The 16,078-nt window shown below is 36.0% G+C and overlaps 2 protein-coding genes across 2 annotated transcripts in view; one reads left to right on the top strand and one right to left on the bottom strand.

The window, feature by feature from the left end:
• METTL21A (methyltransferase 21A, HSPA lysine) overlaps positions 1-16,078 on the top strand; it is a 104,246-nt gene that overhangs the window by 29,847 nt on the left and 58,321 nt on the right. The gene's annotated exons all lie outside the window — the stretch shown is intronic.
• CREB1 (cAMP responsive element binding protein 1) overlaps positions 1-16,078 on the bottom strand; it is an 86,030-nt gene that overhangs the window by 10,888 nt on the left and 59,064 nt on the right. The window contains exons 6-7 of the mRNA XM_069075265.1: positions 13,832-14,014; positions 11,475-11,625 (exon numbers count right to left, since the gene is read on the bottom strand). Coding sequence (XP_068931366.1) covers positions 11,475-11,625; positions 13,832-14,014 — 334 coding nt within the window. The remainder of the gene's footprint in view (positions 1-11,474; positions 11,626-13,831; positions 14,015-16,078) is intronic.

Below are 16,078 nucleotides of genomic sequence, written 5' to 3' on the forward strand. Positions count from 1 at the left end.
GGAAATATAGTCAGTCTTTTACAATATATCTACTGTGTTATTGTTTTGCATTAGCCACACATGTGCAACTTATACTGAACTGCTTATCTTCCCAGTAAGGGTGGGTGACAAGGGAGGAAGGGAATGAATCTGGAATTGAAAGTTTTAAAATCAAGTATTCAAATATGTGTGTGTATATACACACTATTATTAATACCATCTTACATGTAATTGGGAAATAAGGTATACAGGCACTGGGGCATAGAGATCCACTGGAAAAGTCGAAAGGGGTATGGGAGAAAATACGAGAGAGAGCAGATTGGAGGAGGGGATATCCTGTGGGAATGCTATTTTGGGGCAGTGGGTAGAAAATTTGTAACTCAAAATCTGGCAGAAACAGATGATATAAATCAAAAGTTAACAAAGCATTAAAAAAACCCAATAGGTTTAGTTCATGGCCTTTATTCTTCTTAACACTATCATATTTTCTAGCTTTTCCTCCTATCTTTTGTGTCATTTCTTTTAAAGTCTGAACCACTGAAGCACACCCTATATTCCTACTTGATTGGTTTATTTAGCAGCCTTTCTCGTGGGATTATTAGCAATTGTATAGTCAGAATTACATTTTATTTAAAAGCTCTTCTCATCTTTCAAGTCACTTGCTTTTTTAAAATCTCTGCCCATGGAAATGGAATACAACTATTATGCATTATTTTTTTTAACAATCTGATTTTTAAAAACACCTAGGGCCATGTTTATGTTTGAAAGTACTTTCCTTAGCTATTATGAACTCCAGGATAAACTGGTTACTTTCCCCCAGCTTCATGTCATTTCCATAACACTAACCAGTTCTTCTTTAGTCTGAATTAGCAGAGTCAAAAGTAATTCTGAAGTAGCAGCCCCTCTCAGTGATTCTTTTTTATTTTCTCAGTGATATTAACTATCATACTGTAAGTCAAAATTAGATGCTCTACTTTGAGGACAATCAGATTTCAGAGGCTGAGATAAAGGCCTCCCTCAACACTCCTCCTGCCCCCATATATATAATTCATTACTTTATAATTTTGTAATTAGCATTAGATAACACTGTCCATATCCTTCATTTGCAGTTTACTCACCAAATGAAATATCTTAGCTATAAAATTAAGTATCTTTTCCCAAGAATGTCAAAGGAAATAAAATCAAATGGTGATTTTCACAAGTTGATAAAAATACTTATTTGTGGATATACTATGACACAGATAACTGAAAAGTCAGAGCTATTGGATTCAAAGAAAAACCAAGAATATTCAAAGTCTTAATTTTAATTTATTTCCCTACCATTATGCTATTACTTTACTTGTATAATTAAGTATAGATAAAAAAACAGTATGGTTGTTGTCTCATGTAATAGAACATTATATATATGCACATATAACAATAGAATTGGTTGTCTAATAAAACAATTTTAATACATTAAATGTTATTTTCTAACACGTCAACATGTAACTAAACTAGCATTTATCAAATGCTTTCCCATAGAGCTAAAAGGGGAAAAAAAAAACAAACCAAGATGATAAAGTCCCAGGCTTCAAATAAACAAAAACAGGTGATAATCAGAAAAAGGAAAGTGTATAACAACTATGGGGATTAGGAAATGCTTCCTTCAAAGCAGTGGCACCTGAGATGGTCCTTAATGCAAACTTAGGATCCTAAGCTACAGAAGGGAAGGAACATAGAGAAGACACAGAATGCTAAGGTCAGAGAAACAGCAAGAGGCCAGTCTGGCTGGCTGCTGTAAGAGTCTGGGTGAGAGTTGGCTCTGAATGGAGGGAATGTTAGATGCAATGGAAGCAGAATGGACTGACTGGGTCTAAGGGAGAGAAGAAAAAGAATGATTTCCAACGTTAAGAACAAGAGTGATTTGGAAGGATAAAATTGGAAATGTGTACGAACAAAAACTGATCAAGATAATAAAATAACTTCCCACATAGACCAGGTCTCATCTTACCTATTTTGCCTCTTTCTTCTACTCTCAGTCTTCTCTCTTTCCCACAAGAAAATTCCTAGCCCAGAAAGAAGGTATACTTATATAAGTATACCCTGCTCCCCGCCAACTAGCTTAAGTGGCCATACAAGAGAGAAAACGATTCTTTCCCCAGAATCGGAGAGGCATGTGAACTAGTTAGGATCATAAAAATTCATTTAGTCTAATGTCCTCATTTTAACACAACAGGAAACTAAGAGGCAAATGTTTCTTGCTAAAGAGCTAGGAGTAGAACCCAAGTTTTCTTCCTTGTCAATTTTTATTAAGTGCTTACTAAGTGCCAAGTAATGTGCCAGATACACAAAAACAAAACTATCCCTGTCCTCAAGGAGCTTACGTTCTATTAGGAGACAACACATACATACATGCAACATGTGAGGTAGGTGGTTACATTTCATTACACAATGTTTGGTTTTTTAGATGTTTTACATATATCTTGCACCTTCCCAACTACAACCCTGAAGGCAGGGCTGATATGTTTCTTTTGTATTGCTCAAAGGTCCCAGTTACACATTAAGTGTTTAATAAATAACTGATTTATTAACAATACTGTTTTTTTCTGACTTTATTTAAAATTTCTGACAAATTTTCTGACATTGCTTTAGAGGTTTAGTTTGCTCTTTGGAAGCTACTGATTTCTCCTCATGTATTACTGCCACAGTTCATATTGCCGGTACCCTTCTAAGGTGGTATGAGCTAACCAGCCTCATTCTTCTTTGGTTCTTACAATAACCTTGTGAAGTAGGTACTACTTTTAGCCTTCATCTGTGGATGAGGAAACTAAGAAAAGTTTAAGTCACACTGCTAAAAAGTGTGCACGTGCACGTGTGTGTATGTGTATATGCGTGTGAGAGATTTCTTTCCTTCCCCTCAGGATGTCAAATTTCTAATGATGGATATGGAGTTAGGGGACCTGGTTTAAACCCTACCTGATACCATCTGTAAAACCTCTGCCAATTCTAGAGTTACTTCTGTATTGCTTGGGGTCTTTAGAAGGCTTAGACCCATAGAGGTCTATGTGCGACCGGTCATGCCACTGCACTCTGAAGCTCAGATAGCAATCTTCATCTCTGATTATAACAGGGATACACCAGAGAGGATCCTCCTCTCCAGGTCTGCTAATTGTACTTGTAAAACTCAAGATCTTAGGTGTTACTGGACTGTGTCTAAATCAGGGATTTATGCCTGCACAGAATGGAACTTGCACTTCATTTTACAGATTTATTAACTGCATTGCACTAAGTCCTGAGAACACAAAGAAAAATGGTTAAGTTCTTGTCCTTGAGGAGGACATAAGCAAATAAGTACAATATTCAAAAGGGAATTTGGTGGGTAAGGCTCTAGCAGGAGGAAAAGGATGAATTTAGAGAATACTCGTGCAGAGTAATGCAAACAGAACTAGACTCCAAGACCTGGCTGGGAGAGGTAACAGGCCTAACTTTCTTGGAAGACACAGATGACCAAGGTGAATGTGGAAGAGGTTGGTCCCTAGGTGTAAGAAGAGCATCAAGTAGTGCGTCCTGGGCATTATTTTTCTCTGGGCATCTTCTTTAGGAGTTTCTGTGGAGACTGAGGGGCCTACCTTGCAATTTTTTGTAAATGCTGTATGCTGTCCTCTTATTCCATGAGCACCATGGGTACTCTATTGCTGTATGTTAATTATATTAATACATAACAAGAATTGTGGATATAAATATAAAGAAACAGTCTCTACTCAAGAGTATCATACATTTTAATGGAATTCTCAATAACACAGAAGGTCCCTGACACAGTGGTGATGAATCAGGGTGCAAATTTAGACCTTTTTTTGGAATTGGTCCATGTGGGATCAGTTTTGCTTAAATATGCTTATTTGTTGTAAGGCTTTTTCTTTTTTTGGGGGGGGAAGGCTAGGCAATTGGGGTTAAGTGACTTGCCCAAGGTCACACAGCTAGTGTTAAGTGTCTCAGAGGCCGTATTTGAACTCAGATCCTCCTCACTCCAGGGCCAGTGTTCTATTCACTGCACCACCTAGCTGCCCCAGTTTTTTCTTTTCTTTTTCTGAGGGACATGGAAAGGAGAAAAAATAGATTTTTGTTAATTGGGAAAAAAAAATTTAATAAATTCATGAAGTCAATTATTCTGTTATACTTAGTGATACTTTCATTTCATAACTTTGATTGCTTAGAGTAAACTCTATACCCAATGCATTGTGAAAATGAATATTACTTTTGGCAGGGTCTCCCAAAATGCTTAATTACCTTTGAATTGGACAGGTTACTAGGAAGAGCCTTCTAATAGTAATACAGGTCCTGTCCCCAGGGCATAGAAAGGTTCACTGTGTACATCTAAAAGGAAAGGGCTGTCAAAGTGATCTAATAGGGAGGAAATGGCATGTGGCAGCTACATTTTAAATATTCCAGCATGTCTAACACATATGACGCTCCTGAAGATTTAGAAGCTAGGAATCAGAGTAGATCATGGGCAATCTCTCAGAAGGTAGATTATCTACTGTTTAAGTTTAGGGTATATGGGCTCTATATATACATCCTTATACAACTTACTAATGGGGACAATTTACATAGGAATTGCGCTTTTGAGTTTTTATTGATCATAAGACTACAGACATGTCAGAATCTGTTTTGGCTTCAATTTTTTCATCCCACAGAATGAATAGGTCATGATTAATGTGAGTTCAAATAATGCAAAATTTGGTTTAGTACAAATTGTAAAATGATACCAGGTTGTATTTAATGTGGACAACATTCAGTTATTCCAATGCATGCAAGTTAGCCAATAGTCAGCATTTGTCATGTGTGGGTGTGAGTACTGTTGTGTACCATTACACCAATAGTTGTGTTAACAGAATGGACATAAAGAATGAATACTTTTGATAGAAACACTACCAATACAAAAAAGAAAAGTCTTGTTATACTGAATCAAAACAAAAATTTGATGTAATTACATGACATGAATATGGTCAGTCACTCTAAAATAGGACAAGATGCTGGTATGTCTGAATCTACAGCATGGAGTATTGCAAAAAAAATGTAAATGAAATAAGAGAAAATGGCAAAAGTTGCAAACCTTTTGAGTTTTGCAAACAACTACTAGGAGTAGAAGTGTTACAATAGTGAATATAGCACCAGTCATGGAGTCAGGAGGACCTGAGTTCAAATCCGGTCTCAGACACTTAACACGTACTAGCTGTGTGACCTTGGGCAACTCACTTAACCCCAACTGCCTGCCTTTCTTCCCCAAAAAGCAAAAAAATAAAATAAAATAAAAAAAGGCGTTACAATGATAGAAATGCAATGTCTTTTAGCTGCATGAATTGGAGACTACAATCAAAAACACATTCTTCTTAGGGCAGTCATTTAGACAAAAAGCATCATTAATTTAAAGTAGTGAAAGAAAATAGTTAAGAAACTTTAACTGCAAAATTTGGTTTGGTTTGACCACTTTAATAATCGAGTTTGACTGCATAATTAAAATTACCAGAAGTGGCCAGCGCAGATAAGTATGCAGTAGCTAAATATTTTATTTCTTTGAAGAAAACAATCATTAAGGTAAATATACTAATCAATATATTTTTAATGTGGATGAAACAATATGAAAAAGGTTTTTTTCTAGAACTTAAATTTCTTTTTAAAAAAATATTTGGTGGATAGCTTGTTTAACTGATCTTACTGAAAAGGTCTCTATTTCGCTCACTGGCATTACAAATAATACTGATTCTTGTTTTTAGATAGGGACTACATATTTTAAGAAAATTTTCATTTATTCCCACGTTTTCTAGTATTTTTTTAAAACAAGAGTAGGTGCTGAATCTTGTCAAAGCTTTTACTGCATGAATTGTTATTTTCATTTTTTGGTTATTTTTGTCATTAAAATGGTAAATTATATAGACAGTTCCAAATATTGACTTCTTTTCAATTTCTTTAAACATTTTTTTATTAAAAAAAAGAATATTTGTTTTTTAAATATTTGATGGAATTTTCTTGAGAGTATATGAAGTAAAAAAAAAAATAAAGTATATGAAGTCTTGTTGCTCTAAGAACTTAAATTTATTTTTCTTTTTTTTTTGCTTTTTGGAGAGGGGAAGAGGCAATTGGGGTTAAGTGACTTGCTCAAGGTCACACAGCTAGTTTTTCTGTTAAGTGTCTGAGGCCACATTTGAACTCAGGTCCTCCTGACTCCAGGGCTGGTGCTGTATTCACTGTGCCACCTAGACACCCCATAACTTAAATTTCTAAGAAAATAAAAAACACAAAACAAAACTCAACCTGGATTTAAAATGCTTAAGGTTCATCCAACACTTAATAAAAGGCGACAATACAGAAAGATATTTGAAATTAAAACCAATGGTTGTCTATAGGTCTCAAAATCTCTGTCCCCTAGGAGGCTACCATTGATCCTTCCAGTTCTTTGGTGGTCAAATAGGAAATCAATCAATCACTACACATTTATCAAGAGCATACTATGTGCCAGGCACTGTACTAAGCCCTGGGGACACCAGAGGCCAAAGACAGTCTCTGCCCTTGAGGAGCTTACAGTATAATGGGGGAATCAACGTGCAAACAAACACATACAAAGCCAGCTATATACAGGATAGGTAGAAAATAATTAAGATGGAAGACAGTAGAGTTTAGAGGGGTTGGGCAAGGCTTCCTATAGAAAGTGGGACTTTAGTTAGGGCTTAAACAAAACCAGGGAAGTCTGTAGTTAAAAGGGAGAGTATTATAAAAGAGAGGTGCATGGGTGATTAAAGGTATTTTTGAAAACTGGTCTTCAAGATATTCTAGCCCCGCTGTCTACAGATATAGCAAGGACAATATCAAGTTGGAAACATTACTGATAATGGCCCAGATCATCCAACTATACTTGGATCATTGTATGAAAATATGAGCAGGCTCTCTACACTTACCAGCACGTGTATGAAAATTTAAAGAATGAGAAAACAGCTGTCTAAATTGCTAAACATTTTAAACAATAATGACCTTTTTTGTCACATATGTCAGTGTAGGCTTATCTTTAGGAAAGATGGTCAATAATACATTATTTTGCTTTATGTTTTGCTCTATTATTTTATAATAAACTTGAATCAGAAATATATTTTTCCTATCCTTTGTTGTTATATTACATTAACAAACATATCCTCACTGTGTAGTTTGGAGTCAGTGACCTCTAACATCTCTTGTAGTTCTTAAATACTATGGTAATAATCTGTTTCCTATGAGAATGGCTGGTATCTTGGGCTAAAAAACAAATCTACCTCATCTGGTTTTTAAAAACTGTCCCAAAGGTTGCCTGTATTTTTTTTAAACGGGTAGATCTGGGGGGTAGTAGTGGGTGGCTCGGAGGGGAGAAGGGGAGAGAGAGATGCTAGCAGACATCTCACATTCATTTCATTCTATCTCACAGTGCTGAGGGGAGGGAGATATAGATGTGACTTAGTATTCCCTATTTTAAGGTGTAATGATAGGATGAGTGAGAGAAGGAAGGGTGCCTAGGGGCAGCTATCTGTACTCACAGGAATACAAGGGGTTCCAAAATCACCTCTGCTCCTTACTACCTGTATGACCTTATGCAAATCACTTAGCTGCTGGGCTTCAGTTTCTTCACCTGTAAAATAAAGTGGATGGACTACGTGGTTTCTCATGCTCCTGTCAGTTCTAGATGTATGATCCTATGATAATTAACACCTCAGACATGTACTGGTGTAGCAGCAGCAAGCACCCCAACATCCCCAGGGTGGCTGCCAACACAGGTTCTTAAATCTGCTTTTCTATAGGAAAGCAACTCAAAATGGGTTAACAATCTTGCTTTAATCAATCAAACATATCATTTACCTAGTTCAGGAGAAAAAGGTCAGCACCCCGAGTATGTCAGAGTATACAGACAGAAGTTACAAGAAAACAGAAAAGCATATCAAGCAGACAGGCCTCCAACTGTCTGACCATTACATCCATACCTAGTCAGTTACCAGAGAGGGAAGCATCAACATCTGGGTTTTTCAAAGCCGGGGGCTCAATGGCTGCCCAGAGTCTCATCTGTTACTGATATAGCAGGAGACAGGAGCTCGTACCTTCTGTTTCCCCAACAGAGGCTTGATCAGTTACTAAGTGCTAAGTACTTGCCACCTTTGCCAACACAGAAGGATCTTCAAATTCAAATTACATTACCATTACAACAACCAACTTAATGAGACACCTCAATCAATCAAAGATTGATTTTTATATATAAAAAAAAATCATACACACACACATTTTGGTCTTATTTGATCTGAACAAAGAATGTTTAACAGACTTGGTCTTGTAGACCGGCAGATAAAAAAAAAAAAAGAGATAATTGTTAGTGGGGTGAAATCAGGAAGACAGACACACTTATACACTGGTGATTCACCTGTGAATCAGTACAACCATTATGGAAAGAAATTTGGAATTATGCATATAAAGTGACCAAAATTTTCCTATCTTGATAGGCATATACTTCAAGGGAAGGGCATGTCAGTGCCACTTCGAGAAACTTTGTGTCCCCAAATCAACCCATTCTTCACATTAAAATGAAGTTATGAATTTTTTGTTATAAATATGATACTCATAAAAGATTTTATTAATAGCTACATGTTATTTGTTGTTGCTGTTCGGTTTTGTCTGACTCTTTATGACTCTGTGGACTATAACGTCTCTGAGGTTTTCTTGGCAAAGATACTGGAGTGGTTTGCCATTTCCTTCTCCAATGGATTAAGGCAAACAGATGTTAGTTAAGTGACTTGCCCAAGGTCACACAGCTGTTACTTCTAAGGCTGAATTTGAACTCAGGTCTTTCTGACTTCACGCCCATATTACATTTTTATTATATGCTTAAAATGTATGATGTTTTAAACAATAGCAGTTCATTCTTTATTTGAATAAAACATCAACTAAAATGATTTGCATTCATTGTTTTATGAAAAGTGTGGGGTGACAATTTTGGAGGACAGAATTACATAAAATTTGAAAACCCAAGTCTAAAAGGAGACTATTTTAGGATTACACAGTCTTGCTATTCCTTAGGGCACAGGGTTCTCAGGCCAAAAGGGTCTTCTTTCAAATCTAATTCTCTTCTTTCTCTTTTCCTTACCCCCAGGAAAACCTTAGAAAGGATAGCCTATATACAGTAAATGGAGTGAGAAGTGCTTCAAAAATAAGATGGAGTTCTGGAAATGGGGGTAGGAAGACAGGAAGCAGTAATATGTTAGGAAGAGAGTAATACTGAGCAAAAAATATAATCCTCCTTTTCAATCCAAACATACATGGAACAGACAGGAAAGGAAACAATACTAGCAGAATGGGAGGGGTGAAGTCAATGAATAGAGGGGAAAGACCTATGGTCTGGAATCCTGGTAATTAGGCAACAACAGGGATGAAAAGGTACAAGGAAAGATGATTAAGGCTGGAGCTGCTGACACTTCCTCAACCATGATTCTCAGCTGTCCACAGACTTGCCTAGGAGGTCCCCCTTGCTGCCAATTCTATTGTTTGCTGAATATGCCTTGTCAAATTTTCAGGGCTGGTGGGGACAATAATACAGAAAGAATTAAGTGCCTACTATGTGTCAGGCCTAGGCACATCCTAGTTTATCAAAACAACGTCCAGAATGCAAATTTTAAGCTTAAATGCTTAGTATTAGTAGGTGCTTAAAATGCTTGTTGACTTGGCTATGCTAGATCACATCACTGTTTGTCACACACGTGGAAGAGGTACACAGAATATAAGATCCTACTATGTCTAGTGTTTGCTGATTTTAATTCAATCCAGCAAACGTTTACTTAGCAATTACATTCATGTCAGGCACTATGATAGCACTAGGGACACAAAGATTTAATAAGCAATGGCAATGAGTCTCAGGAATGGCCAGAAAGTCTAAGTATAGCCCAGTGGGAATAGTAGCTCATTCCCCTTAGCAATGAATTACAAAAGCTGGTAGGATGAGATACCCTGTCCTGAGCTAGGAATTTTGACTTGGTTCCTAATACACCTATAATATAGCATATACCAGCATGCATCAATCAAGTAGGAAGATCCGATTCTGTCTCCAGATATCGTATCAAGAATGGGTGGAAGTGAGCTCATTTCCAGACTGATGTTTCGGAGACTGCCTGCTAAGGCACTAGATAATTTAATACTAACTAATCTCTTAGTATTATATGACCTTCCCATTTTACCATGAATATTGCTGCCACTTGACTAGAGCTTCCTCATGGGTCCATTCCTCCACAACTTAAAACCTCTCTTAAGAGAAGTGATGAGTTCTGAATGTAGACTGAAGTAAACTTTTAAAAAACTTTATTTTTATATTTTGTTTGTGTTTTCTTTTTTAACACGGCTAATGTAGAAACATATTTTGCATAATTTCTTATGTATAACTGATAGAAAGTTGTGTGCATTCTCAAGGATGGGGAAGGGGAAAGGAGGAAAAGAATTTGGAACTCAAAATTTTAAAAATAATTGTTAAAATTTTGTACGTGACTGGTAAATGTTTAATGATTAAAACCTCTCAACTCATTTTTTTCTTCTACTTTAACAAGGTGTTTAGTTCAGTAGAAATGTAACTGAAAGCTTTCCTCAAAAAAAAAAAAGGTATTTTCCATGTGTATTTGAAAATTTCATATAAAATTATGCCACAGAGTAATGCAAAGAGATATAAATATAAACAGAATTTCAGCATACTGCCAAGGAGAAAATAAGGAGCAAAAAGAACATGTACTACTGAGAAATAACGTCCAACTTTTAGTGTGGTCTTGTGGCAAGAATGACAATCAAGAGATGGATGGAAAGCCTGAGTGCTGTAATTGGAACCCCCCAAATATTAAGAGAGTCAGAAGAGATTATATTAGGACATTGGATGGCGTTCCTCAGGACGATTTATCTAAAGATATAAGCAAAAGCTGCACAAAATAAGAAAGCATGGACAAAGGGGCTGTGATGGTCATCTCAGTATATGTCTCAGAATCATATGAACAGGGATTAGACATTGTTTACTACATACATAGAACTAGCACATGACTTAAATTAACATCAATAATGGCAAAATAACCATGGTATAACAATCATAAAGTGATACATCTGTAAAGTTAATACATTTATCAGGGAAAACAAAACACAAACCACCTGCATATCTTCCAATTATTAAAAAGAAAATAATTTCTGTTAGTTCATCTGATTAGAGCAACAGTGGTAATGAGATAAAATCTATAAAACTGATTCCTCAAACAGAGGAATTTTTCCTACAGAAAAATGAAAACTTTGCATATATACTGTATATATAATAAGTTATCTAATAAATCCATGCTGTCGGTCACAAATGAGGGCAGGCAGAAAGTGAGTGAAATAGTTAAGCATACATTTCCAGAAAAAAAAAATGTGCATCATCATTTACAAAAGATAGCACATTTAAAAGATTTAAATGGTTTTTAACTAAACCTAAGTTAATGTATTACACATACCTATTCTTCATTAGACGAACTTCTCTCTTCCGTGCTGCCTCTTCTGCAGGTTGGGTGGGAAGTGCTGGGGATGATGCCATCACAACACCAGGTGCAATGGTACTGGTGGGTGCTGTTCGAATCTGGTATGTTTGTACATCTCCAGAGGCAGCTTAAAAGAAATTTAAAAATAGGGATATAGGGCATAAGATTTTAAGGCACTGTGATATGCAACTGTTAAGCTAGCATCACTATAAACATGACAAAGGACAAAAATGGGATCAGAGGCTTAGAGGGCTCTGGCATTGTTTGGGTCATCAATGGAAATTAACTCCTAATTTATCAATGAGTAAAGCCACTTGAATGGAAAAGGATTTGACTTGTACTGCTATGTATTATCATTTTTCTTTCACTGAAGGATAATTCTATTCAGTTAACAGGCTTACCAACTTTAGATCTAAAAGGTAAGTAGAAAATAGCTTGGATGATCTTCTGAGACATGAGTACTGTCCTCAATGCCTTCTTTTGACATAGGTAAACTCACATTTTAATATTTCAAACAGAATCTCTTGAAAGGATATAAAAACGACCAAGACTTTTCAAATGTAGCAAAATAGATGAGAAAATAAAGCTTTATGTTCAAACTGTTACAATTTTTAAAATGAAACAAAACTTACACTATCAAAAAGTATTGTTGCTTTGAGACAACTAAATTATTCACGCAGACACTGTTTTAATTGGTAAATAATTTCAGGTTGTATTTTACTAACCAAAATAACCACTGAATATGGAAAGAAACACAACCAATATTCTTTCCAAACAAAATGCTTCTAAACTAGGATCAATATCTATACTCCCAAGGAAAAGAAATTTAAAGAAATTTCCAAGAATTCCAAAGTTTTCATGAATTATTCATATTTACTCCCAGACCTACCACCATCTTATCAGTACCAATTAAAATGTGTAGTTTGGGGGAGAAAAGTTAAGATTTATATACTAAGACATGTTACCATCTTCAAACTGACGTTCAGAATTCAAATTCACTGACATCCTGCTTTACATTTTTTGAGTACCTGCATGTAAAGTGAAAAGGTGTTTTATTCCCATTAATATGCAGTATATTGTTTTTCAAAACGTCATTTTTTTAGTAACAGGATATGTTCTGTAAACCTCCTAGACTCGTTAAGTAAATTAAGAAAATATGTATGTGATTTTTAGGATTATTCAAAAGGAAAACATCCAAGTTGAAAAGGCAAAATAGCTACTGCCTGACCTAAGAATTATATCTGCAATGGAACATTTTTAAGGAAATAAGTGATAGGTAGTATCTATTATTCTAGCTTATAAACTCTACTTTTAAAATGTTAAATTATATCTAAAATCTATCGTAAAGGGGCAGCTAGGGCACTGTGAATAGAGCACCAGCCCTGAAGTCAGGAGGACCTGAGTTCAAATGTGGCCTCAGACGCTTGACACACTTACTAGCTATGTGACCTTGGACAAGTCACTTAACCCCAGTTGCCCTGCCTCCCCCCCAAATAATAAAATTTGTTTATATTTATGTTGCATTATTTATTATATGTAATATATATTATAAAATATTTATATTTTCAGTGTGGCATAAATTAGCATTCTTGAAAGACCCATATGGCTAAAAACCAAAAAGACCAATTCTTTATATGAATCCTAGAACCAAAATAGAGAGAAATAGGCTTTTTTCAAACCAGAAGTTGATAGAATGCAATTTCCTGTGATGCAACTGTATTTGTCCTCAAAAAGGAACAAAGCTAAATATTACTATTAGAGAATCATGGAAACAAAACTCACACTAAAAAAACATCATCTTGGCATGAATGTGTAAGATTTCTCAGCTTAAAAAAGTATTTTGGGAAGCAATCCCTAAATGTTAATTAAAAAGAAGAGGCAGTAAAATATTTTCAGGGAAAAATCACAAAATTTTAAGGCAGAAAGGGGCCTTAAAAATCATCTAGTTCAACTTCCTCATTTTACAGATGTGGAAACTGACGCAGAGCAGTGGGAGGACATGCCTAAGTCACACAGCAAGTCAGTGGGAAAGTCATTTCATTCTGTGCACTTTTCATGACATCACATGACATCACATGCCATCCCTGAATAGGCTCAAACAATAAGAAAAGCATGACTGTATCTGGAAGCCCGTAAATGGCTGTTTTTGCGCCGTGGCATCACTCTGGTCAAACAGACATTTTAGAAAGAATAGTGTTGTCTCTATGGTTACTAAATGCTTGAGCTTGGAATGCTCTTGCCAACAGTGACTTACACTGTACTTACTCCTGCTGCTGTGGCATGGCACTTTACAATCTCCTGGAACAACCCCAACGCATTCAACATGCTCTCACCTTGCACAACAACTTGGTTGCTGGGCACAAGGATCTGCTGCCCGTCGGTGGTCTGTGCATACTGCAGGATGGTGGTGCTGGCCTGAGTGGCGGCTGCGTTTGTCATGGTTAGCGTCTGCAGGCCCTGTACCCCGTCTGTGCCATTGTTAGCCAACTGTATTGCTCCTCCCTGGGTAATGGCAACTAAAATCCAAAGAATTTCACTGTTACAAGTCAAAGTGACAGCCACAAGAGACAATATATATATATTTACAAAGTGAAAACCAAAAACACCAACCATTCATCATAACTAAAACCTTATCACAGCAAACGTGATGTCAAAAGAAACATTCTATCACTTCTGAATTATATGGGGAAGAGTTCTCACAGAGGTGAGTCTATGCTCATTATTTAATTGTCAATGCAATTAACTATCACTTATCTGATGGAAAATAATGTAATCACATCTGTTTTATTAAAAGAGAGCACTAAAATAACTAGTCGTCTGTAGTAAGTGTAAAAGCACTCTCAAGACCTTAAAAGGGATATGTAGGCATGTCACTATTTTTATTGTTATTATTATAACAAAGAGAATACTACATGTGCTAGCTATCTCATAAGGCTGTTCGAACTTAGGCAAATATTTTATAAAGCTGTGATACTAAAAAGTGCTGCTACTGTGATCCTACTTTATATAGCCTTACTTCATAAAATTAAGCACTTAACTGACTCAATGAAAAAAGCAAAATCACTTGTTACTATGTCAAAAATGACTAGAGTAGCAATGCAAAACAATGTTTTTTGGGAAAATTGCAAAGATATTCTTTAGAAAGCAACACTGAGGACCTTAAACAGCTAAATATTGACCGATAAATTAATCAACAAGCAATTTATTAAGTATCTACTATGTACCAGTCACCATGTTAGGCACTGAAAGGCAAAGACAAAAATGTCTCCTCTCATGGAGCATATATTCTATTGGAGAAAACAACAGGTGTGTTTTCTCCCACCCCACCCCCCCCCCGAATAAAACACACCCTCCCCCAGATTAAAAACAACATAAATATGAGGGGATTTGAGGAAGGGGAAACTAAACTACTAATCTTAAGTGACCCTCTGAAGTCATTCTTACTTAACTTAAACATAGTATTTTATGGTAGTTATTCTTCAAGTAATTCCTTCAAAGGATAGAAGTTACAAAATGAGTATCAGACAACACTACTTTTAAGATAAAATTAAAATTAAACCAAACCAGCAGAGAAAATATAAAAAGATTACTGATATTGGTTTGTTTCTTACACAGGAGATACTTAGGACTTCTACCTACCTTCAAGCTTTAAGACAAATCTCTACATAAATGCTCTCCAAGTTTTTTGGTCATCCACCTAATTAGTAAAAGCTTGAATATGCAGCCCAAATATGAGTATTTATATTCATGCATAAATTATATACAATTATTATGTTAATGAATTATGTATATTATAAAACTTATTTTAAAAATTGTTTAAAAAGGGGTAGTGGTGTGAGGTGAGACAGTGGTACAGATATGGAATTTTTCTGCTACATTTACCTAGATAGTGGTTAAATTTTAACTACCAGTGGAAGGAGGGGAGGGAATAAGGAAGGATTGTGTATGACAGTGGGTGAAGGCGGTAGTCAAATTATGTTGGACATAAGACTATGACTGGCTGTTGCAGCATAAGTAAGATATGCTCTGTCTCTCACCCTACAACTGGTTGATCACAGAGGTGTTGGGGTCATAAAGTCTTCACTTCTGTGACTGTGGGCTTGAATGGACAAACATTCTCTTGCCCAGTCTCAGTAAGAACCCTTTATGCCAGTACCCCTGCCCCCTTCCAACTCTACGTGAGAGGCACAGTTTGAACCGTGTCTCAGACACTTTGCTAGCTGTGTGTCCTTAAACCTCTCTGAGCTTCAGTTTCCAAAATGAAGGGGTTAGACTCACAGCCCTAAGGTCTTTTCTAGTTCTAAATCTACAATTTTATGAAATCAACAAACAATAATCAAATCAACATTATCATTCATGGTAAGGACATATCAATCAACTGTCCTGTAAATCGAATCATCAATCACTCTGACATGTCTGTCAAAGACTTTCTTGGCCATCAACTGGCATATAGTTAACAATAAATGCTTTCTTTCTTCCATTCATAACAAAATACTCTTACTATTGTCTCTTACTTTGCAGACCACTGATCTAAAGAACTAGAAACAATTAATTTATATCCATGTTAGCTAGACTCTTTT

The sequence above is a fragment of the Petaurus breviceps genome, unplaced genomic scaffold, assembly GCF_028583685.1.
Source record: "Petaurus breviceps papuanus isolate PSGF00001 unplaced genomic scaffold, PetGlider_PUasm1.0 90903, whole genome shotgun sequence".
NCBI classification, from domain to species: domain Eukaryota; kingdom Metazoa; phylum Chordata; class Mammalia; order Diprotodontia; family Petauridae; genus Petaurus; species Petaurus breviceps.